This window comes from Anabas testudineus, chromosome 6 (genome assembly GCF_900324465.2).
Source record: "Anabas testudineus chromosome 6, fAnaTes1.2, whole genome shotgun sequence".
Lineage (NCBI taxonomy): Eukaryota > Metazoa > Chordata > Actinopteri > Anabantiformes > Anabantidae > Anabas > Anabas testudineus.
In genome coordinates this window covers 2,224,780-2,249,145 of record NC_046615.1, presented here as the reverse complement: position 1 = coordinate 2,249,145, position 24,366 = coordinate 2,224,780, and the positions used below count along the sequence as shown (strand labels likewise).

Below are 24,366 nucleotides of genomic sequence, written 5' to 3'. Positions count from 1 at the left end.
GTGTTTGGGAGGATTAGGCACTCCTGCACTGCAAGTAAAATGTCTCTTAAGGCATCTTCTCGTTCTTTTACAGAGCTCACTCCTGCAAGAGGAACTGCCTCCCACTTTAAATTATCCATGGCTAGACTTTGTCCGCCTAGTATTCTTGCTGCTCTCCAGATCCATGCAACTGTTTATGAGTCAGACAAATCACTGAAGCGTTTAATGTCGATTAAGTTTTGGATGACCAATCCTGCAGGTGGTCTGATCTTGGTTCTGTTTTTGATTTGGTTCCTGTTTCTTTGCCTTGGCCCTTGTCAGTGCAGCAACAAATGCTTCCTTTGCGATATATTAATACTTTCTTTGGCAGTACCCACTAATTCATTGGCTGACTTAATTGGCCACTTGTCTTCTGGCAAACTTGCATTAGCAATGTTTAATGAACCAGGACGTCACCACCAATCTTGGATCCATGTGCTGCTTTGAGTTTCCCCCATCCTACAGTGCATCCAGAAAGCATTCACAGTGCTTAACTTTTTTCACATTTTATGTTACAGCCTTATTCCAAAATGGATTAAATTTTTTTTTCTCTAAATTCTTAAAAAAATACCACCTAATGTCAAAGTGAAAGACGTTTGTTTGAAATCTTTGCAAATGTATAAAAAAAAAAAAAAAAAATCACATGTAAATACGTTTTTACAGTCTTTGTGCAATTCTTTGTTGAAGCACCTTTAGCACCAAGTACAGCCTCAAGTCTTTTTGAATATGATGCTACAAGCTAAACACACCCCTTTATTTGGGCAGTTTCTCTCATTCTTCTTTGCAGTAACTCTCTAAGCTCCATCATGTTGGATAGGGAGCAGTGGTGCACAGCCATTTTCACATCTGTCCAGAGATGGTCACTTCACGTCTGGGCGCTGGCTGGGCCACTCAAGGGGATTCACAGAGTTCTCCTGTAGCCACTCCTTTGTTATCTTGGCTGTGTGCTTAGGGTTGGTGTCCTGTTGAAAAATGAACCGTCGCCAAAGTCTGAGGTCCAGAGCGCTCTGGAACAGTTTTTCATCAGTTGCTACATTTATCTTTCATTCAATCCTGAATACTATCCTAGTTCCTGACGCTGGAAAACATCCCCACAGCATGATGCTGCCACCACCATAGTTTACTGTAGGGATGGTATTGGCCAGGTGCTGGGTGCAGGTGCTTGATTTCATCCAGACATGACGCGTGGCATTCATGCCCAAGAGTTCAATGATTGTTTAATCAGACCAGAGAATCTTGTTTCTTATGGTATGACTGAGAAGTGGTTTCCGTCTGGCCACTCTACCATACAGGTCTGACTGGTGGAGTGCTTGGTTTGTGCGCTGAAATGCACTTGAAGTGTGGGACTTTACATAGACGGGTGTATGCCTTTCCAAATCATGTCCATTCAATTTTTTTTTTTTTTTTACTGCAACTTTTTGTTCAGCTGGCTTCAGCCCTTGAAGCTGTCTACAGTAATAAAATGTCTTCTTATACTTTACATCACCACAGACTACACACATTGCTTGATCTAACTTAGTGGACTTGGTTCAGGCATGTCTAATCATAGACTTGCTTTCTCTTCTAATTGGCTCATCGTCGCTTAGTTGCTCAAGTTGCTCACATATACTCTCCTGCTCCTTGAGTCATATCAGTGTCTGGTACATTTCTCTTGGCTGCAGAATGCACAAGCAATTTATCCTGTGGGCTCTAGGAAGTTTATTTTAAATTGATTTTGTCACTAGCAGGTTTTTAATAGCACCTGTGTCTCCAAAGTCTCTCAAATTGTGAAGTGGCTTTTGCACTGCTTGAATTAATTCCGCTATTTCCCTTGGTTGATGATTTCTGACAGGTGGCGTCATCTGTAATTCCTCCACTGTTTCAATAGCAATAGCTGTTTGGCTGCCATGGCTGTTCTCTGGAACACAAAAGATCTCATCTGCAGTGTTCTAACCTTGGAGCAGAAGAAGCTCTTGTGATTTCATCGTCAACACTAATAAGTGAAACCTTTTCACCTCTGTTGAGCCAGTTGGCTCACATTACTTCCACCTGTGAACCACCACCTTTACTGTACCTTGAGATTAGTTTTCAAACTTTTCCAGTTACGTCAGGTTCTGGAGAGATCAGGACAACTTGATTTTATGTAGTAGTCCTGGATAGGCCATAGTGTGTTCAGTTATACCACTGAAGATAAACAGGTTAAGTAAGATATCAAACCATTTAGTAGCTAGGTAGTGAGCCAGATAAATTCTAGAGTAGTTGAAGCCTGTGAAAGCCTGTCTTTAGCGTAACGAAGCCTGCTTTGTTTAGGTTTGTATATGTAAACTAAAGTAGAAAAAGCATTTGGGGTTTGGTGTTATGAATTCAAATTAGAGCTGTGTTCACTTGTTAAACCCTTAGCGGGAGGGGGGGGGTCCTTCAGCTGCCTTTGCAGATTTTGTGCTGGCTTTTCTGTACTTGTCTTGTGATTGTGTGGTTCTGCTTTTTTGAGCCGTGCAGCCTTTCTTGGGAGAATGCCTTTGCAGGCTCGCAGGCTCATTTGTGTAAAGATTTTTTGTTTGGTGGTAGTTCTGGTTGATGAAGTGCTGCATTATTTGGTGGGCTAGTTTTTGTATGCTGCTTTGTTGCTACTTCAGAGTAGCATTAGTTTTTGTTGTCATCATGGTGTTTGATTTTGAAAAGATTGTTAAAGGTTTGCTAAAGATCCCAGTGCCTCTCAGTTTGCCTTCAGCAATTTAGGTAGTGAGACTTGGACCTCTGGATTGCTTGAGGAAACTGTGTTGATGGACTTCACTTTTGTTCAAATACTTACTCTTTGTTTTTCACGGCTCTCTGAGCATTCTCCTCATGTGGACTCAAGTGGACTCAACAGCAAATGTTACTCAACTCATATCCCTGGCCAATCCTGGAATGTGTTGTTCTTCTCATCTGCATCCCTCATGGTATTATTTTACAAAAATATAATCTGTCTAATTAATTATAGTCACTCCCATCTCTGTCTCTGTTACCAGGAGCTTGGACGTTGTCCTGGCTGATCCGCCTAACTCACCATTGTCTCCCCTGGCCAGCTGAACCCTACAACTCACATTCTCCCTCTGTTTAAGACTTACGATAAACCATATCCCTAATGCTGAGCCCTTTGGGTCTATTGGCCTCTTAGATCTGTTATCGGAACCTTTCTCAACAGTACAACTTACAATTTACTTACATCACACAACAAAGAACCAGCAGCAATAAATGTAGACTGTTGTGTTGCCTCATGACAACTTCATCTGGGCTTTTAAGTGGTACCTGAACACACCATGAACACTACAGCTACCGAACAGCTGCCACATACGTTCAGCACCTGTGTAAGAACTCTCTATACCAGTAAGTGGCAGTAGTGTGTAGGCATCATTCAAAAAGGGAAAGCAGAAGACCCAGGGCTGCAGATAAAGTATATACTGTCAACAAGCAGCAAAGCAGAGTTTGTTTACCATTTTCACACCACTCTCGCTCACCACAGATTCAGTTTCTCCTTTCCAGGTAGACATAACACTGTGGAAGTATTCTCGTATTGGAATATTCATGTGTAATCTGGTATTTTCACTCAGATCTGTCCTGTAAGTCCTACTGTGTAATGTAGAAAATGTGTGTATTAGTAGTATAATATTAGTAATAAGTAGTGTATTTAAAGGGTGTCTGCAGTCAGTCTATTAGACATTTATCCGGTTGTGTCTTGGTTTATTGACTTTTTTGTCAATAGGCCTAAGCTCACTATTGAACACACCTCGCTGCCTATTGGTCTGATTTTTATGAAGAACCTCTGCATCATTTCTGACACTATTAAGAAGAAAAACTTAACTGAATTGGCCCAAGTAAAAAAGAAAGCTTGGGCTATTGGTATAGAACACACCACAAAAACCAGCCCGGCAGAGGCTCACAGATGGCCCAACATTGTGTGATAGCCAATGGCTGGCTTAGTGTGTGACGGCCCTAAGTCCTGCACACAAAAAAGAACTTGAGGAAATTGAGCTTTAAACTCAATCTGGGATTGATAATCACTTGATAACACTGTCTCCAGCTGCTCTTATTGTGGTGAAGAGATCCATCTGGTGCCTCCCTTTAATGAGAAAGATGCTGAAAAGTAGTTTTCGGACTCAACTCTTGTTCAATTGTGTCTCTCGAGAGAAGACGCTCTAATGGGGAGAAGCCAACATTAATATTTGCTAATATTTGGCATTTGCTCGAGAGAAAGAAATTTTATCTGATCGATAACTGAACTAACAATTGGTTCTTCTGGGGGAGTGGTAAAATTGTGTTCCAGAGGTTGCTGCTGTACTGGTTGATGATTAGGTTCTTCAAATAAACTCAGTTTTAGTGATGTGATCAATTTCACTCTGATCTTACAATGATACAATACAATACAATGTGATTTCTCAGCATTCTCACCTAAACCACTCATAGTGGCAGTTCTGTTAAAGGAAAAAACACATGCTTCTACTGCATGAAGCCTGGGTAGGTGACCTGTTACTGTTTACCACGAGCAGTATTCCATATCTATTTGTATTTTGGTGCATCTGATATAGTAATGTGAAATGTCCTATCCCACAGACAGGAGACGTGTATGGTTTGGTCACAGGCCCCTCATGCCCCTATAATTCTGTAGAGGATGTCTGTCTACAGGTAAAAAGGTGTTGTCCCTCAACACACAATCCTGTGTTGTCTCAACTCATCAAGTTGTTCCCTCTCCATACTGGCTGCTGATAATTCTTGGTCTGGCCACTTGGCAGTTACTAACACATCACATTGAACCTTGGCCCACGTGACTCTGGATCTTGAATGTGGTCTACAGTGACATGAAGGTATTCCTTCTTTGTCGTTTGCCATCTGGAAAACCGTGCTCTCCTGCTGCCACGGCACCTTTGTGATGCTAGGTGTATGGTTTCACTCATTTCACTTATTGATTCATCTATTTTCTGAATGTTGAGACAGAACAATTTCAGTACATTTAAAAGGTTGTTATCCTGTTATTGATTGAACACTATTTAGTGACACTTGAAGCTATCCTGTAAATTGTCACTCCACCCGATTGTCCTCCTTTGTGTGTGTAACTGTTTTATTTTCACATCTAAATCCCTGAGTGAAAAGATTTGTAAGAGCAGTTAAATGTAATTGATTACCACTCAGAATGTAAATACTGATTTAGTTATGGCCGAATAATGAGGAGGAAGGGAACATTCTCCTTTTCTATGTTAATGTGTGACTGATATATGTTTTTTAGATTCAGTTTGGACAGTTTAGCCTTTATTGGATGATCTGACAGACATAGTTTGACAAAGAATCCAGTGTGCTCCTTGACTTTCTGTGCTTGACTGATAAAGGCCTCATAACTTCAGCTCTAAGTGAAACAAGCTGAAAATGTATTTTGGACACTACATAATATATTTTGTGCTAACTTAACGACAGCTTGTGGAGCTGTCGTGTTGTGTGGAGGGTTATTATGCAGTACTTTAGAAACAACAGTCATGGCTTTCATTTCCTCTCTCTTCCTCTGTCTGACTTGCTGAATGCTTGTTAGCATACAAATGGATATGGGCATGCCCACAGTTAGTGTGTGTGTGTGTGTGTGTGTGTGTGTGTGTGTGTGTGTGTGTGCAGATCTGGGCTGGAACCACCGCATTAGCTCATTAAGCTGCTCAGTCTGCCAGTTTCAGCAAGCTGTTTAGTAAGTCACACCCTGTGTGCTCACCAGTACATAAAATTCTCATCTGCTCTAAAAACCATTTACTGTTGAACAGTTTCATATCCACCTTCATGTAGATTGATCCAGTTGAAGCACAGCTGCAGATCGACGTTATACTATGTGTTCAAGACCAGGACAAGCAAACATGTTTTAGTATTTATTCATATTTAGCATTAATCACGTAGGCTTGTAATAATACCTACAATACAAACAAGGGACACTTTGAGCCAAATGCTAAAATGACTAAATGAGATCATAGAAGGTATTTGTAATGAATGTGAACAGAAGAGGACTAGGGACTGTATAAAAATGTTTAAATCAAGAACTGTCAGAAAATAGAGTTTATTAAATACATTTGACACTTTCCTCACTCCTCAGCTTAGTGTGTGACCTACAGATCGTCACTATTATACTCAAACTAGTGTCAGCGTGACTGTTCTGACCGCTCTTTACACCTAAGTGTGGCTGTCTGCGTGTGATTCCACATCTGTGACCAGGTGTTAAGAAGCCCCCTGCCCCCTCAGTCACTATCTCTCCGTGCAGACTTGTTCTTTTTGCCTGAGCTCCGAGAGCTTTGCTTTGGGCTGCAGAGTGCTGAAGGACAGGATATGAATCTGACCCCTCCAGGAACCAGGTGCATCCTCTGCACTCCAGTCTCGTCTTATTTTTCTCTGGGTGATCTAGTCCTCTCAGTCCACTGAGCGAGGACAGGACAGCTTAAGTCAGCTCTGTTCTTTTCATGTCTCCTCTGTACCACTCACTGACTTGTTTTTCCCCTCACTCCTAAGTTGATCACTAACTTCACTACTCCTCTGCACTAATGGCGTCCAAGCAGTTCCGCGTTTAGTGGACCAGAGCTGCTGAAGCCGTGGAAACTCAGCCGTGACATGAGGATGCAGTCCCAGCTCGCTGTCTGCGTCCTCCTCCTCCTCCTCCTCCACCTCCTCCCGCTGCTGCTGCTGGGACACTGATAAGTGTCTCCGTCCGTTAACATCCACCCACCGGGCAGCCCTCCTTTATCTGTGGCCACCAGCCCCCGCTCGGCCCAGTCGCACTCGCCCGGGCACAGAGAGCAGAGAGCCGCTGGCCACGTCTCATAGAGTCCCTCTTTGTCCGGAGAGGAGCGGGGAGCGGAGGAGGGGTGCCGGGACAGGCGGCACGACACGAGTCCAACAGTAAGGTAAGACATTCATGTTGAATGAAGTTAGAGAAACGGGTTTTATTGAAACATGTTGATGTGAAGAAGCTAGCGGACACTGAGCTCCACACACACACACACACACACACACACACACACACACACGAACCAACAGTACGAGTCCTGGAACGAGCTGAACTTCGACATAAAGTCCTTTTTGAAGCGAGGGACGCTTTTATCCACCTTTATAATAAATCTATACTTAAAAAGAAAAGCTGCTAAAAGCTGGAACCATCTGTCAAAAAAACTCACCATATGTTGCATATGTTGTATTTCTTAGTTTGTTCACTTAAATAACTTTTAAATGACTTTTAAATGACATCATTTTATGACGGGTGTTGCCACCGTCCTGACATTCAGCTGTCACATAAAGACTCACACTGAAACCGATCAGATCAGAAAGGTTGAAGACGAAGTGCTCAGGATGTTTTCATTTATTAATTCATCAGTGGATCTTACATATAACATAGATTCACCTTTTCAAAAATAAGCGTTTTTATTGCTATAATAATTTTTAGTAAAACAGTAAATATACTCTAACTAATATTAAAAGTAAAATACAAATTTAGTTAATAACTTTGTGAAGCTGTTGTGTCCCCACTGAGTTTATCATCTGTACACCTGTTCTGATGATAGAGCTACTACTACTGACTCACTCTGAAATAGATTTATTTATTTTTATTTGTGTGTGCGTGTGAACATTTGCTATTTCAGCATAAAATAAACACATATAGAAATTAATTAGGGAACATGCAGAATTATGCCCTTCCTGTATATTACAATTACAGGCCTAACATGTTCACCCCTCAAAACTATAAAAACAGCACGGTAAATTAATTTACTTTTGCTATCCAATGAAAACATTTGAGTTTCCCTCTGATGAAGTCCTTTGTTGAGATAGCTGTGTGTTTTTAATTCTCCCAGTTCGTTTTGGGGCATTAACATTGTTTCAGTAGCAGCCATGCAAGACCAAGCCATGGTAATGCTTGTACCATCCTCACAGATGGATTTGTATGGTTTGGATCATAAACAGCTCCTTTCTTCCTCCATCTTCTTCTTTTCAGTCACTTTGGTAGAGGTCCATCTTAGTCTTATTAGCCTGTAAAGCCTTGGTGGCTCTTCTCACATAAGATTACATTGCTAAATATAATTAGCAACTATGTGTAGTTGAACAAGTAGCCATCTGACTCTATCAGTCCACTATATAAAGTATATATACATATATATATATATATATATATATATATATATATATATATATATATATATATATACAGTGTATATATATATATATATATATATATATATATATATATATATATATATATATACTCTCTCTCTCTCTCTCTATATATATATATATATATATATATAGACAGTGTCACAATTGACACTGTCAATTGTGCTAATTAGTTAAGAATGTCTTTTTTTCAGTGAATGAATGCAGAAATTGGAGTTTAAATGACACAGTAAGTTATAAATGCCCAGAAATCAAGATTTTTATCTTGCATTTAAACAGGATGGTGATAGTTAGAGAGTTATTTTTCAGACTCATCTTAAGTCTCAGAGTAATTAAGCAAAATGTGAAAAAGTGTTGCCACCTTAGGCTAGGTGTGTGTTGGTGTAGCCTGTGTCGATTTGGTGCGTCATTTGTGCACATCCTCGTGAATTAATGCTACATATACGTGCATAACCAGTGGGGCAATATGAAACCAAATCAGCAACAGCTTTGATTCACCATAAAAACAACAGTAACTGTCAAAAAAAACACTGAGTTTTTTTTACAGCTATCCTAATACCTTCCATTTATGTTTTCACTACTGTTTTCTTAGTTGTTATCTCAGCCTTAATCTCAGTTGCCATGGCTTCTATTTATACTGAACGAAATGATGCAGATGATGCTGTTGTTACCTCCGAATATGTTTCAGCAAACAGCATGTACAGTATATCTCTAGCCTTACCCAGTCTCGCTTCTTTCTTTTCACTGCCCTGTAAAAAGACGACATACTGTTTGCATTTCTATTATGTAACCACCTTTAACTTTATTTTTTTATTTTAGGAAATTAATATATATATCGTGAATTAGTATTAGCATGTCATTAATTTCCTTCTGTTAAAAAAAAAAAAGTATAAAAATATGGTGCACATTATCAAATTTAATATACGTTACTTGTATAGCACATTTAAAAACAACCAAAGTGCTAAACAATTTTCTTCAAGCTTCAGTAGTTGCACCTAAAAACATAAATACATAAATAATAAATTGCTAAAAATACCCAAATACTATAACAAATACTACTCTAAAACATATTAGGGAGCTAGTCCTTCAATGGCTTCAAAAACATATAAAAGAATCTTTTAACCTTTCGTTTGTTGCAAATATATACACAATATATACACAATATATACACAATATATACACAATTAGCCAGCATTTTGCCAACAGATGTACAGGTGTACCAAAAAGCAACACTTCTGCTTTGTTATCATTTAACTGGAGATAAATAATTGCCATCCAGCATTTTACGTTATGGAGTCTTTTCACATTGGTCACACAGATGTTACAGTGATTGACATTTTGCACTAATAACTCACAGTTACAAACTTAGCATATTTAGATTACTTTCACTTTCGGTGAATTTTCTGCAGATACTTGTCCTACATGGGCAGTGTTGGTGACAGTGTGTTGTTTCATGTAGCAGTGAGACAGTGAAATTCGATCTAGGAAATTCTGTTGGAGCTTTAAAAGCTTATTAGACAGCCTAATAACTTAACACAAATAGTATTGTCTAACTAAAGTTACCAGGACAACTTGTTTGGCTGGGACACTATTGAAGTAAACACAAAAATATCACTATCACTTTGAGAAGGAATGTTCACTTTCCCAAATGTTAGTGGCACGTTTCAGTATCATTCTCCCAGGAAGCTCACACAACAGGAATATTGTCTTTGATGGGTGTGTGGACGGAAGTGGCATAAAGTCAACAATGACACTGATGATTCATATTTGCTCCAGACCTTGAAGTATCCTTGGAGTGTCCCTGTTTTATGCTCAGTAACTTAACCTTTAACAGACTTTGGAAAGGAGGACAGGGTCAGGGAGGTAATATGAGTACACTCAGTATGTGGGGAGCAGGGCCCTGTAGGGCTGAGCGAGGTACTGAATGAGGGAAATATCATAGTAATTTCTTTATATTGATTCATCAGAAACAACACACACTTATTAAATGAGTTTTTAGTTCATATTAGTTTATTTTGATAGTAACATAAAAAAACACATTAGATTAATTATTTCATGTAAGGACAGACAATTTATCATCACCTGTTATGATAATGGAATAATAGTTCAGGAAACAGTAAAAATGCCAAAATAATGGTGGTGATGGTGGTGCCAGGTTTTCTAGGAGTCAGACTTTACTGTTTAGCACAGTTATTGAAGGTAGTCTTTACTGTAAAGTGTTGACAAAGTGAGCAGCTGTTGGAGGTTGTTGTTGAAGACTGAAGACTGCCTGACTGAGCAGTTTATTTATCATCTGAACACAGCACTCGTTCTACTGAAAGTCATGGCTGCTGTATGCAGCTGCACAATATCCTGAAACAACCATGAGAACTTTAAGTTAATGTTCAGTCATGCACACAGCTGAGCACAAGAGACAGCTTCACACTGCATGTTTGGTGTAAATGTATTCAATTCAATTCAGGTCAGTTTATTTAAATAGCACCAAATCACAACAAAGGTCATCTCAAAGCACATACCCAACAATCCCACTTGAGCAACAATGGGGGACAGTGGAGCAGAAGAACTCCCTTAGAGGAAGAAACCTCCAGCAGAGCCAGATAAAGGGTAGGTGGTTATCTGCCTCGACCAGTTGAGGTGGGTGGAAGGAGGAGAGAGAAAAGAATAGCAGGCAACAAAAAATTACTACAACAAGCAGCAAAAACACTGGTCAGGTTGAGGACCAGTAGGCTGAGGATACCTGCAGAAAAGTACAGAGAGGAGGAATAAAATTAAAACTATTGATAGATGATTGGTAAGTGATTTGTGATACTGTATCGATTCTCTAAAATACTCTGATACTGATTTTTTATGAACTGTTTAAATCCTAGGGTTTGTGGCAGACAGTGGTTCATCCTCTGTTGTATTTAAACTAAATAGATCTCTTGATTGCACAAAAAGAAAACTGTTAAAAAAAAAACCAAACTCTTACTGCATATTGTGGTGTATCCATTATACTATGAAACTTTTTCTTAAATTTATTTTTTTAAAATTTGTAATATATTGCCTTGCTTTACGTTTTGCAATATATTTGATTGTAACCACTAGATAGTGATAATACACAGCCCTCATTATTGACTTTGAGGATCACTTGATTTTATGGACTGTGTTTGTTTCCCTTGAATCTGGATGTTTCTGGGAAATATGGATAACCTAGGTACTTAGTACTCAGTGAGAACAATGTTCCTACAGGAGAGTGTGAAGTTACAGAGTCAGCTTTGACCTCTGTGCACATTATACTACTCAGGTGATCTGCTTGTCAGTCCAAGACCAGTCAGCAAGGCCAAGAAAGATATACTCTAACTAACAGCAAGAGGAGTGAGCACAGGCCTTTCCAGAGTGACTCACTGTCCTTACCTGGAGTGTAGTGCTTCAAACAAACATTTGACAATACTTGGTGTCTTACACCAAGCTAAAACACATAGAATATGGTGTAGAAAGATGTTGAAGTACTTGTTCATGAGGACCGTAAGCCTTGAGGTTTAAATATTTTCACCATGACTTTGTACTGCACTTCTGTTTGCCAGCCAGTCTCTCCATCCAGTCCTATACTAATGTTTCTCTAACTTATTTATTCTTTAAATCTTGAAAGATTCAAAATTGTAATTTGAGTCTTCATCCCACCCAGCTTGAGCTCCACTGTGCTTCACCAACGTCCTGAGAAAGTCAGGTTCCGGGGAGAAAATATTTCTGATAAATTAAATATTTAATCAAAGAAATAATTAAAATGTTCAATCAGTACTTTTACACCCAACGGGAAGAATCTGTGCACCACAATCTCACTTGTACAGAGGCGAGTTATAACTCTTGCTATGTTGTATAGACAATCTTTGGCATAATATAGTGCTGTCTATTGAGACACAGTCCTCTCTAATTCTTGAGAGCCATTACATAGTGATAACCTTTAGGGTGGATGTATACTTGCTCTTAACTTCGCAGTCAGATACATAACGTGGTGTCTATACATAGCCAGCACTGATCTGGCACATTGATCCTGCACGCTGTTAGAAAATAACACTACAGAGGTGTTTTTGCATAAAACTAATGGAACAGTCTAAGACAAATTCAGCAACAGCTTTCAAGACAAAATAGAAAAAATCTATCTTTGCCCACAACAGCACTTATGCTGTGTCATCATGATATTGTTATTTGTTCTTATGGTGCTCAGTTCCAAGTCTTACAGGCATTTGCAGGTTAGATGCTCCATTTGTTTTTTGTTTTGTTTTTCAGTACAGATAATAAGCATACCCATCAGCATGCTTTCGACACAGTTTGCATTGCGTGTCTGCCTGCCTGTCAGTCACACTTTAATTAACCAAAAATATCTGCACACTTTGAAATCCTCTGACCCTATTTCTAAAAGTCTCCTCATCTTTTGAGCCATAGTTTGTGTCTGTTGGAGTTTTTTCTTCGGTAATGCTGTTCTACTCTATGCTACATGATTTGTTTGGCGCAGGACTATTCTGATTATTATTGACTGTTTGTGTTGTTTGTCAAAATGTGGATTTGAGGATGTAGAATGAGAATCATTGTGGTTTAACTAAGTCATACAATTTTATTGAGGAAGACTTATTTACTGATCATTACATTTATAATTTTATTGCCCAGGCCTACTGTGAAACAAGGATACCGCTGCCACCCTAATTAAAATGCAGTCTTGGAATCCCTTCCCAGCCAGTATAACAACCATTCACATTTTGACACATAATCCTTCTGATAAACATGATGGCTGTGTGGGCTTCAATGTATTAACAATTTATTGACTCCACAGAGATTAGGTACCTGGGACTCCCCAGTCAGTTAGAACTGATAAAGCCTTTTGGATAAGAGGCAAAGTGTCCAGTGGCAGGTTCACTTTTCTCTGAGTAGCACATTTGGGACAACTACAATGTAGATGACTGGGAATCTCTAAAGTTATCCTTAGAATTATAGCTACAATTAATTACCTTTTTGCTCTTTTACTAAAAATAGTGTTTTTTGGAAAAAAAAAGAAAACAAAAGAAAACACTATTTTGCAGTAACTTTAAATTATCTTTCTGTCACGTCCTCTTTAAAGTTAACATAGTTTAACTCTGTCGATGCAATCGAAGGAGGGGGCCGAAAACTGGATAGTGTCTTAAGTTAGGTGTGAACAGTAGCAGCTGTAGAAGAGGACTCAGTGATAAAAAAAGAGAGCATAGTAAAAAGAGAGGAAGAAGATTTATATCATGATGTTTGGTGTTTACCTTTGTATCGTGAAGGTCTGAACTCAAGGAGCTCATATGGTGTTAGATCAATGCCAAAACTAGAGCGCGCAAAAACACATGGTGAAAAAAATAACTGCATGTTTTAACACGTTGCACGCATAAATATCCCACCAGAGAGAACAAATGTGACACTCGTGAGCACAGAATGTAGAGTTGTGTGTACATTAACATTATTGTCCCTCTCAGTTTGATTTGGAGTGTTTCCTCTCAGCTGGTTCCTGCACTGACAGTGATCCACACTAAACACAGAGGTGGATCCTGCAGTGTGGGAGGTGGCAGCCGATCCTATTGGCCGACAGCTTCGTGGGCGGATCTGCCTGGACGGAAGCTTCTCTCTGAGGACCAACACGACCTGTGTGACTATAGGAAATAACACGAAGATGAAAGAGGAAGACGTGTTTACTGTCCTAATGAAGTAATAAACTGATGTTTTCTACTAGCTGTGCTGCTAAACTAGCTAATGCTTTCATTATGTCTAAATCGCAGTAATTGCTGAATGTTGTAGACCGACTACACGCTAATCATGGCTAGGCTACCAGTGGCTAGCATTAGCTCATTAACATTATGTTTGCTCTACACAGATAATAGACCTTAAACATTGAAAATGTATATTTTATGTTACACTGTGACACCTGGCACCTGTACATAGTAGCAAAAGCCAAAGTAAGGAGATTAAACACGTTCGACTAACTTTTATATGAACTTTTATACAGCTTTGGAAACTCTAGTTGTTCTTTCTAGATTTATTTTTCAGCAGCTGCTTTGTTCCAGCTTCCTGCCACTCAACCTGTGGTCTACGGTGAAGCTCTGCGTTACCGGCTGTACAGCACAGTGCAGCTGTTGATACTAACTTTAACTTGTATTTAGTAATGTTTTAAAAGTGAAGGATGTGTTATAATGTGTTATAAAGTGATGTGTGACAATAAGTAACACATAAATGCCCACTTGTCTGTCAGAAGTTAAAATGACCACAGTTACAATAGCATGTTTCTGAAACACTGAGCCAGAATCATTTCTCCTTTTCTCAGAATTGAATTTGAATCAAACGTGTTAAAGTCACTGTAACAAAGATATGACTAAAATCTGAATGTCACAGAAATCCCTGTATTTCATTGTAAATCTCAATCAAAACACCACAGTACAATTTGGCCATTGAAACCATCGACTGTGTATAGAGGCTGTGTCTAAACATTAGAATGTGTTAGATTATTGTTGTAAATACATACAATATGTCCATATGAAAATCCCTGATATTGTTAAAAATAGAGGTTGTGGTTCATTCTTACAGTGAAGTGAATTATGATGAATTATAAAAAACAGTGTTCACTTTAGGAAGAATGAAATAAAGACAAAATAACTGTGCTCATTCTGTGTATGTTGTGCATGTTAGCACATCTAACACTAGCTAGATTAAATGGGATAACTGACTTCAGAAACTAAAGTAACTGATATACATTTGTCAAACCCAACTACAGGTTTTACCTTGATAGTTTGGATTTTGTTGCTATGTAAAGACTCATAGACCTATTAATATTTAACATTATGAACAACCTATCTGTCCAGAAATAAGAAGCAAATCTACTCTAAAACGTAACTGAGTTCATGTTAGCTGCAGTTAGCATTACTTCTAATGGTCGGCAGTTAGGGTGATTTAATGTTAGATTTGTATAAAATGAAAGCATTAGCTAGTTTAGCAGCACAGCTAGTAGAAAACATCAGTTTATTACTTCATTAGGACAGTAAACACGTCTTCCTCTTTCATCTTCGTGTTATTTCCTATAGTCACACAGGTCGTGTTGGTCCTCAGAGAGAAGCTTCCGTCCAGGCAGATCCCCCCACGAAGCTGTCGGCCAATAGGATCGGCTGCCACCTCCCACACTGCAGGATCCACCTCTGTGTTTAGTGTGGATCACTGTCAGTGCAGGAACCAGCTGAGAGGAAACACTCCAAATCAAACTGAGAGGGACAATAATGTTAATGTACACACAACTCTACATTCTGTGCTCACGAGTGTCACATTTGTTCTCTCTGGTGGGATATTTATGGATGCAACGTGTTAAAACATGCAGTGTTATTTTTGTTCACCATGCGTTTTTGCGCGCTCTAGTTTTAGCAACGATCTATCACCATAAGCTCATGTCAGGGCTTGTTCAGCCAACACAACAGATTATGTACGCCTGCATGGATCATCTCAGTGTGCAGTGATCTCAGTCGCCTTCTGGAAGCTTTGGAGAACAGTCCTTCACACCACTGTGCCTTTTTTTAAAAATTATTTTTCTCTTTTTATTGTTTTGTTAATGAATACATTTAGAGGCTGGGGTCAACCAGACTTTTAACCTGAGTTTTCCTTTTGACCTGTGGGCTTTTCCAAGTGAAACAATCAAATCACAGGTAACAAAAACAATAATGCCCCACATAGAATATGAAAAAACACAAAGGCATAAGGACATCAGGTCTTCGTTATTCATTACTAGAAATGTTTCCTCCTTTCCTCCACCTGAATGCACACACGCATTCTACTGCTTCCACATTGTATGAGGATGTTTTCAGTTCACCTCAGTACATCATAGTCCCTTCATTGTTGATGCACATCTCATCATCTTTTACCAGGTGATAAAGTGACAGTTTATGATGTGGAAAGAATTCACGCCATAAACTGCAGTGGTGATAAAAACTCCTCACTTTTTGCACGTTAGGTTAGATTAGATTAGAGAACACTTTAGAGTTATTTATAGTTTCTCAAATGACTAAATTCTCTGTAGTTTTTAGAGAAAACTCTACAAGGGTTGTGTACAGATTACAATATACAGATCGGTAAAGTGCATTTAACAGCAGAGTTCAGTTTCATAGTGCATAAAGATTTTAAACCTATACACAAATTATTTAATCAGAAGCTTACATAGCTTACATGTAAAAAGCTTTACATGCACTTATTCATACTCACTGCCTGTGGGTGTGAATGTGAGAGTGTATAGTTGTCAGTCTCTATGTGTGACCACTGTAATAGTCTGGCGACCTGTCCACAGTGTATATAATAATAAAATATGCTAAGTCCTTAGTTTGTTGACAATGAATGTGTCACTACTTTTTCTTTTTTGTGACTTTTGTGTCACAGTTCATGTAATCAAGTATTTACTTTGCTTATTGATAAAGCAACAGTTTTCCTTTATGGTAAGACTAACTGCCTTGCTTCATGGCTAATGTAACTTACATAGCCTCCTGTTGAAAGTACCTTCATGTTAGAGACACTAACACTCATGTTTCCTTGCCTCATATTACTCAAAGTCAGCCTGTTTTAATTACTTACCTCATCTAGATTATTACAAAATATGACAAGACCTCTCAGTGTAGCATCAGGTAATGCTAACTTGATATATGATTGATATCCCCTTATCAAAGACTGAACTTGGGAGCAGCAGAACTGATAGATCTCGTGCCCCTTTGATAATAAAAAAGAGTGATAAATATATTTATAGCTCTATCAAATCGTTTTGCTTTTAAGGTTTTAACTGACACTGAGTTTCTCACAAACTGAGGGAGAGTTAAAACAAAACTGCACAGCAAAATCAGCATCAAACAAACTAGACAAGAGCTTGGCAAACAAAAAGGAGGATTTATTATCAACCCTGTCCAAAAACAGGGGACTTGGGGAACAAGACAGGGAAAAAACTATGTGAATACAAAGTGACAACTTAAAGAGACCTGAAATACGGTGATGGACAAAGTATGAACAAACAAAGTGACAATCAAAAACCACTGCACTGACGCAGGGACCATACAAACAAATACACTAAGACATACAAAGTAACAATGAAAAAAGCTGCTGTAACACAGGCAAAATACAAATTTATTTGCAAACTAGACATACAAAGTTTTAACGAAAAACAAAGTATCAGCTGAAAACACTGCTCTGAAGCAGGAAAAATACAAACTGACATGCAAACCTAACAATACAAAGTAACAGGGGCGAAGGGAGGAATCGTAACAAGCGTACCCAAATTCAATTGTAAATGGTCTGCACTTATATAGCACTTTGCTAACTTATTGGAACTCAAAGCGCTTTTAAACTATGTCTCATTTACCCATTCACTCACACAAGCACAAAACACACTCATGGCAAAGCTGCCATGCAGCTGACCTGACTCACAGAGTCAACTTGGGGTTCAGTATCTTGCCCAAGAACAACTCAACACGTGACAGGAAGAGCTGTGAATCGAACATTAAACCCACAATTGGAAGACGTCCAGTCTACCTCGTGAGCCATGGTCATGGTCATGTCATGTTCCAATGCATATAAATAATTTAATCTGGCAGTAGCCTCTCTTTTCATCCTCTATTACATTAGAGTTCTGAAGCATGCATTACTTTGCCTCTTAATTTTTATTCACTCTCTTATTCTCTCTTTCACTTTCAGCCCTGTCTGTTCTGCAGAGGAGGGAAAAGGTAGCTGCACAGAAAGAAAGAAATAGAGAGAGATCTACACCGAGCAGTGATCTACAGTCATCATGCCTCGCTGCAGAGTGAACCTCAGCACCATGTTTTTCCTGTGCATCCTGCAGGGGGCAGCAGTGGTGCTGTTTTGTGGCTGGTATGCCCAGCTTAGTCCCTGCAGCCCTGCCCCCTCCAACAACAAAGTTCATGTCCTGCTGCTTTCATCATGGAGATCAGGTTCATCCTTCCTGGGTCAGGTGTTCAGTCAGCATCCATCTGTCTTCTATCTCATGGAACCTGCTTGGCACGTGTGGACAAAACTGCAGAAAACTGGTGCGCGGGCTCTCCGTATGGCTGTGAGGGATCTAATACGGAGCGTGTTCCAGTGTGACTTCTCAGTGATGGAGGCCTACCTACCAGAGCAACACAATGTCTCCTCCTTATTTATGTGGAGTCACAGTAGAGCATTGTGCTCACCACCAGTCTGTCCTCTTACTCCACGGACCCAGTTCAGTAACCAGACTCAGTGCCTCAAGGTGTGTGATGGTACGAGTCTGCAGGGGGTGGAGGAGGCCTGTGGCACCTACAGTCACGTGGTGTTAAAAGAAGTGCGATTTTTTGAGCTGGAATCCCTCTACCCACTTTTGCAGGATCCAAACTTAGATCTCCGCATCATCCACTTGGTCCGAGACCCACGTGCTGTGATGCGGTCTAGAGAGGAGTCAGCCAAAGCCTTTGAGAGTGACAATGCTGTTGTATTAGATCAGAGAAATGTTCCAGCAGCTGAGGTGCAGTATCAAGTCTTACAGGAGATCTGTCGTAGCCACGTGCGTATCAATGAGAGGGCCATCCTGAAGCCCCCTCCATTTTTAAAGGGCAGATACAAAATGGTCCGCTATGAGGACATGGCACGTGACCCACTTGGGGAGATCATTTCCATGTATGACTTTGTAGGACTGGAGATGACCAGGCCGTTGGAGGATTGGATCTACAAGGTGACCCATGGAAAAGGCAAAGGCTCCAAGAAAGAAGCCTTTAAAATTACTTCACGAAACGCTGTGGACATCTCCCAAGCTTGGCGTTCCATGCTGCCATACAGCAAGGTCAAACGCATCCAGGAAGTGTGTAAGGGAGCCATGTCACTGCTCGGGTACAAGATGGTTAACAGTGAGAAAGAACAGAAGAGACTTGACATAGATCTGCTGGTGCCACAGGAACCATATCAGTTCAGCTGGTTACCATCTAGAACAGAGAATCCAAGAAAAAGTTAAGACATGAAGAAGAAAGACATTATCATCAGGAGACTATTAGGAATAAAGTTTATCGTCTACATGGGCTATTGGCTTTACATGTTTTAAATGAGCACTACCACAGACTGATGGATTAACTGAGGGGACATTTACATGATGTCCCAGGTTAATGTATTGATTTATAATGAATACACACCTCATACTGTCAATGGAGTCTGGCTGATGTGTAAAATACAACATCAGTTTTGTAGTAATTATACCACAAGTCTGTACAAGTCTTTACATTAACAAGACTTTGTCTGTGTTTGAGTACAGAAGAGCTGTGACATTTAGTGAAACTGCTGCCAGCAGTTAGTGTGTAACCCAAAACTAATTCAAATCTGCATTAGTTTAAGCAAGGTGTCATGTGAGTTTCTACTGAATGCCTCATCTGTTGCAGTGATGATGTTCTCAAGCAGGAGGATAAGAATAGGTCTGTCTAAGGCTATTAGTGTCACTGAGGTGGGATCTGTGTAAATGTTCTGAGGTCCACTCTAATGTTCAACTGGGAAGGAAAGGAAACACGTTTACACTGTTAGCCAGAAAACTGCAAATGTTTTCTTAAACCTTGAAGTCCTGAGTTTAAATCAGCAAAGTGAGTCCAACATTTACCTTCAATTATACAAATATGTCCCTTAATCCACATTTTTATTAATTTAATAACAATAATTTATATATATTTTTTTTCTACTGGAATCGACCAGTGAAACCTTAAGGTCTATATTAATACTTCAACAGGTTGTTGTACTTCAGCCAAAATCTGGTACAATTAAAGTTTGAACAGAAATATTTAAGTATTTTTCATTTTTTGTTTGTTTCTATCTGTCCCTAGAACAGCTCCAATTCAAAGTCCATATCTGGCCAAGTACAGATCAAAGGGCCAAAAGTATTGTCGCACTATCCTACTTAAAAGACGATTGCAAGATCTAACGATCCGCTAATAGAGGACTTTGCAGGCCTGACCCGACTGATCAACCATTAGTTAATTATATATATATAGTTGATTTAATGTAGCCCATATACGTTCTTTTAAATAATGAACACATGAAAATGACAATAAATAGATGTGGTATGGTTTATTATTTATATATATATATATATAATTATTTTAATCCTAGGTTAGTGTATAACGCAAATGATGTGAGTCAGCACATGGGCATGTGTGGACAGCTAGCTTGAATAAAATGAGTGTATTGGTTGCTATCAAAAGCGCAGCAGACACCTTTTCAGTTTTGTGATTAAAGTAGTCAGTATTTATTAGTCTGGGAGTTAGTAAGATGTTTACTTAGAGCAGCTGACTTCTGAAGTAGCCCATGTCTTTATTTATGTATTTGTTGACAGGAATGTTCTTTTGTATTGAGTCATTAATAATTACTTGTTATGATACACAAAATGACTCATGACTACGTTCGACAATAATCTGGGCTCAAACTGTGACCATTAAAAAGTTAAATCATGTTGATTTACATTGTCAGAGCCAAATAAATTAAAGGTGGATCAAGTGACTATGTTCAACCTGATTGTTTTGAGATAAACCCACAGCCCCCTCAGGATCATAGAGCTATTTAGCATTCTTAAGCTCAATTTCAATTTTCTGGCACCACCTCAAAGTGTTGGTTGAATTCTACCACTCTAATCAGCCTAATTTCAAGGAACAGCTGTTTTTAGCACAAAAACTGTGATAAACCCATAGTACACAACAGACCCACCAAAACAAAACAAGTAGTATTAAAAGTCAGTGATTAGCAGGTGAACTGAGAATTTGAGTTAATTGGACAAATGCCAATTGGCTAGAAACCAGACTCAGGTAAATATTACTATATATGTGTTGTATGTGAAGGGAACTGGTAAAAAAGTTTCACACTAAGCCGATTCCAGGGCAGATCCAGAGCCAGTGGGATTTTGTACCTGCTTGGCAAAGAAAACTGAGATTGACACTAACTCTTTGCTAGTCTAGAAGTAAGACTCTCTTGCGTCATGTGCTGGGGGCTAGACTATCTTAACCTACAAATCAACTTATTATTGCGGGAAAGATAAACAAAATGTAAGTGTTATTTATTAGATTTGTTTAACTGCAGTATGATTGCTACCAGTGTAATTGATGCTTGGTAGATAGCTAAAGGCCAAAGCTAAGAAAGGCTAACATAAACATCCCACATTCAGTTTTGAGAAGAATCAAAATGTATAAAATGTAATCACGTGGTGATCACAACAAAGAAGGGAAATGTGCTTTTTGGATGCCATTGTAGCTTCATTAAATCAGGAGCAAGACACTGTAGTGCTTATTGTTGTGCTTGGCCCTGTAAAAAGCAGCATGATATGTATATATGTAAGAAGTGATGTCGAGTCATAGTCATTGTTAATATCTGCCAAACATGTTGAGTTTCCCAGCTGGCTAAATATAAGCTTTCGATAACAAGCGAAGCATTAACATATCAATTTGATTGGATTGGATATTTTGTATTGAGCCCTCTGAAGAATCAACTCAACATATATTTTTGCACTTGAACAGTTTCACTCAGAAATTTGTAACATTTTTACATCTCTTTGCTCCAATATTCACCATATTAAACACAAGTCAATGTAAGGGGAAACACATCTCTGAGGGGGAACAGATTTGTGTGATTGAAATGATCGTCACTTAAACACAAAAGAAACAGTTGAATATAGTGTTAGTGGGAGTACACACTGAACTACCACTTACTTATATATTACTTTCTTTCTATATTAATTTATTTACTGTTAGCAGCAGAAACAAACACCATGATACCAAACATGTTTAGAAAGTCAGTAAAATGAAGGTTTCAAGTTAAAGATATTATGATCAGATATGATTTACACAGAAAGCTCTGGACACCTCTTGCAACGGGAGTGAAAGAGAAATTTGAGCATCTCTCTATTTAAGCTGAATTCTCTCCATTCACTCTCAATATTAAAATTTGCAAAACAAAGCTGAATATTAAAAAAAGATAAAAGAACATTCTTTGCATCTTTAAAGAGTGGAATATTTTGAGAGCTGAATGGTTTCTGATGTGTGTGAAATAATGCCAAAATACATACAAAAGAAAACTAAATATAAGGAAATTGCATTCACAGTACGGTGACTGTAAAATTCTAGCTTGCCCTGAATATATGTGTTTCTTTAATAAGTAACACAGACCTTTGGACGTCTATTACTAAGTTAAATATTAGATCAACGTAACACAATACAGCCTCTGTGTTGAAAAAGCCAGTAAAAGTTTATATTGCTGTATTTTGTCATGACATGTGAAGATAATTTGCATGAGGAGCAACAGACTGTTTGCTGTGAACTGTCTGCCTTTGTGTGTGTGTGCATGTGTTTGTGTGTGTGGCTGTGTGTGTGTGTGTGTGTTGCATTAAACTATATCTTGTTAGCTTTTAAGGGAGATTGATTCAACACAGCACTTATCTAACAGTGTTTAACAGTAGTGGCGTGGGCCCATCCCTGTTATAACCATCCCCCTTCAGTTCCTATGATATTTTATTGCATTTATTGAAAATGTCACTTCGGTGTTTTTCAATGTTTTATCCCATTTAAAGCAAATCTACATTTTCAATGGACTTTTCAATGTGTTTTCTATAATGCAATAATTGTTTCCCATAGTGGTTTAATTTCATTCTCCTTATTGCTAACATTATTGTTGAATGATGATACAGTGCTGCCTTTTCTGATCAGCCTACAGTTCCATATGTATTTCCTTACTACAAAAACAGAACATATAATCATCATTTAAAAGGGGTCACAAGGTTCCAAGACACTTCCTTGTCTTTTTTTTTGTTTGTTTGTTTTTTGATAAATCTTTGAAAAATGTCTCCTCTTCTGAAGCAATCCGTTCTCAGAAGATAAGGTTTAAGGGGTCACACGGCAAGTACATATTAATATCAATATGGGTTTTACTCCCTGAAGAAATGACAACTGTGAATGTGAATGTGTCAGCAACAAGTTTCCCAGAGGAACAGAACCATAAACAGAACAGTAAGCATTTCAGTGTCAGTGTGGGTATTTTTATTGTCCTATAATTTGCATGAAGAGCCACTTGACAACGTTGGTGCCTTACAGAGAGTTTAACTGACAGATGTGTCAGTTTGTTCTTTTAATTATCTGAAAATTATATATGAAGCAGAAACAATACGATACTGAAGACTTGAATAAAGATTGACATGTCACCTTTGTCATGTTTATTCTGTTCCTGGTAACTGGAAGTTGGCTACATGCGTTGCTGCTTCACAGTGTCTGTGAGGTCAAAAGTACTATTTGAATTCCAACATACTAAGTAAATACTCTAAAATGTGCTTTAAATGTGCGTGCCAGTAACCCACTCTCATTAAAATTAAATCCCATTATTCATTATAAAGCAGTATTATAGTATTGTTAATATATATATTATTATATACCACTGGTTTCTCTACACGCTAATGATGGCACTTTGGTCATTCATAACTCAGACACTGAGCTGTGCTCAAAGTGAGGAAGTCCATAAAAAAATTATGGGAATGCCTACATGCATGTTTTCTTCTGCACTCTGAACAGTCTGGATTGTGTTCTGTGTGCTTGTTAAATCAAAAAACATAATTCTCAGTGAGCCAGTGGGGTTTTCTAGATGGGTTGTAGCTCACATTACTAGTAAAAACTTGAAATTCTTTGTACAGATCTGGAAGTCTGATTTTGTGATGATAAGCATTAGTTAAAGGTATTTACTTCTTTCCAAAAAAAACGTGGATAGATTTGTATACCAGCTTTTTGTAACTTTATTTATAATTTATCCCTGATCATCTGACTCAAGCAAAATACAAACATCACACACAACTTCTGTTTTCTACAAGTCATGACAGTTCTGTTGCTGCAACTGCACCACCCAACACCTCATTGGCGTTAATGTCCTTCTTCTCTTAGTGTGTAGCACTAGATTACACGAATGTTATTTGCTGATCTAAAAACATTCAAATCCTACTGCAGACTACCCTGCAAAAATCATTTCATTTTTCAGTGCTGCCTACAGAATTTGACTTTTCTAGTGGTGGTGTAGTAATGGCAGGACGGTTCTGTGATGGTTTAGAGATGTGTCATGGTCTCTGGTCTGACTTCCTGCCATAACTATAGTTGACCTCTCTGTTCTCTCTTCCTTCCTCCTCTGTGGACTGCTCTGCTGTTTACTCTCACATCCACCAGATCATCAGCTTTA

General features: G+C 38.7%; 1 protein-coding gene across 1 annotated transcript; it reads left to right on the top strand.

The window, feature by feature from the left end:
• Nucleotides 1–6,418: 6,418 nt before the first annotated feature.
• On the top strand, nt 6,419–23,350 carry LOC113165545 (carbohydrate sulfotransferase 6-like). The gene is made up of 2 exons (XM_026365155.1): nt 6,419–6,902; nt 17,857–23,350. Exon 2 carries the CDS (start codon nt 17,948–17,950, stop codon nt 19,142–19,144), a length of 1,197 nt encoding a protein of 398 aa, XP_026220940.1. The 5' UTR covers nt 6,419–6,902; nt 17,857–17,947; the 3' UTR covers nt 19,145–23,350.
• Nucleotides 23,351–24,366: the final 1,016 nt, after the last annotated feature.

Bases quoted from the DNA above. Each gene is read 5' to 3' on its own strand.
- LOC113165545 (XM_026365155.1), top strand. From the start codon at position 17,948: ATGCCTCGCTGCAGAGTGAACCTCAGCACCATGTTTTTCCTGTGCATC.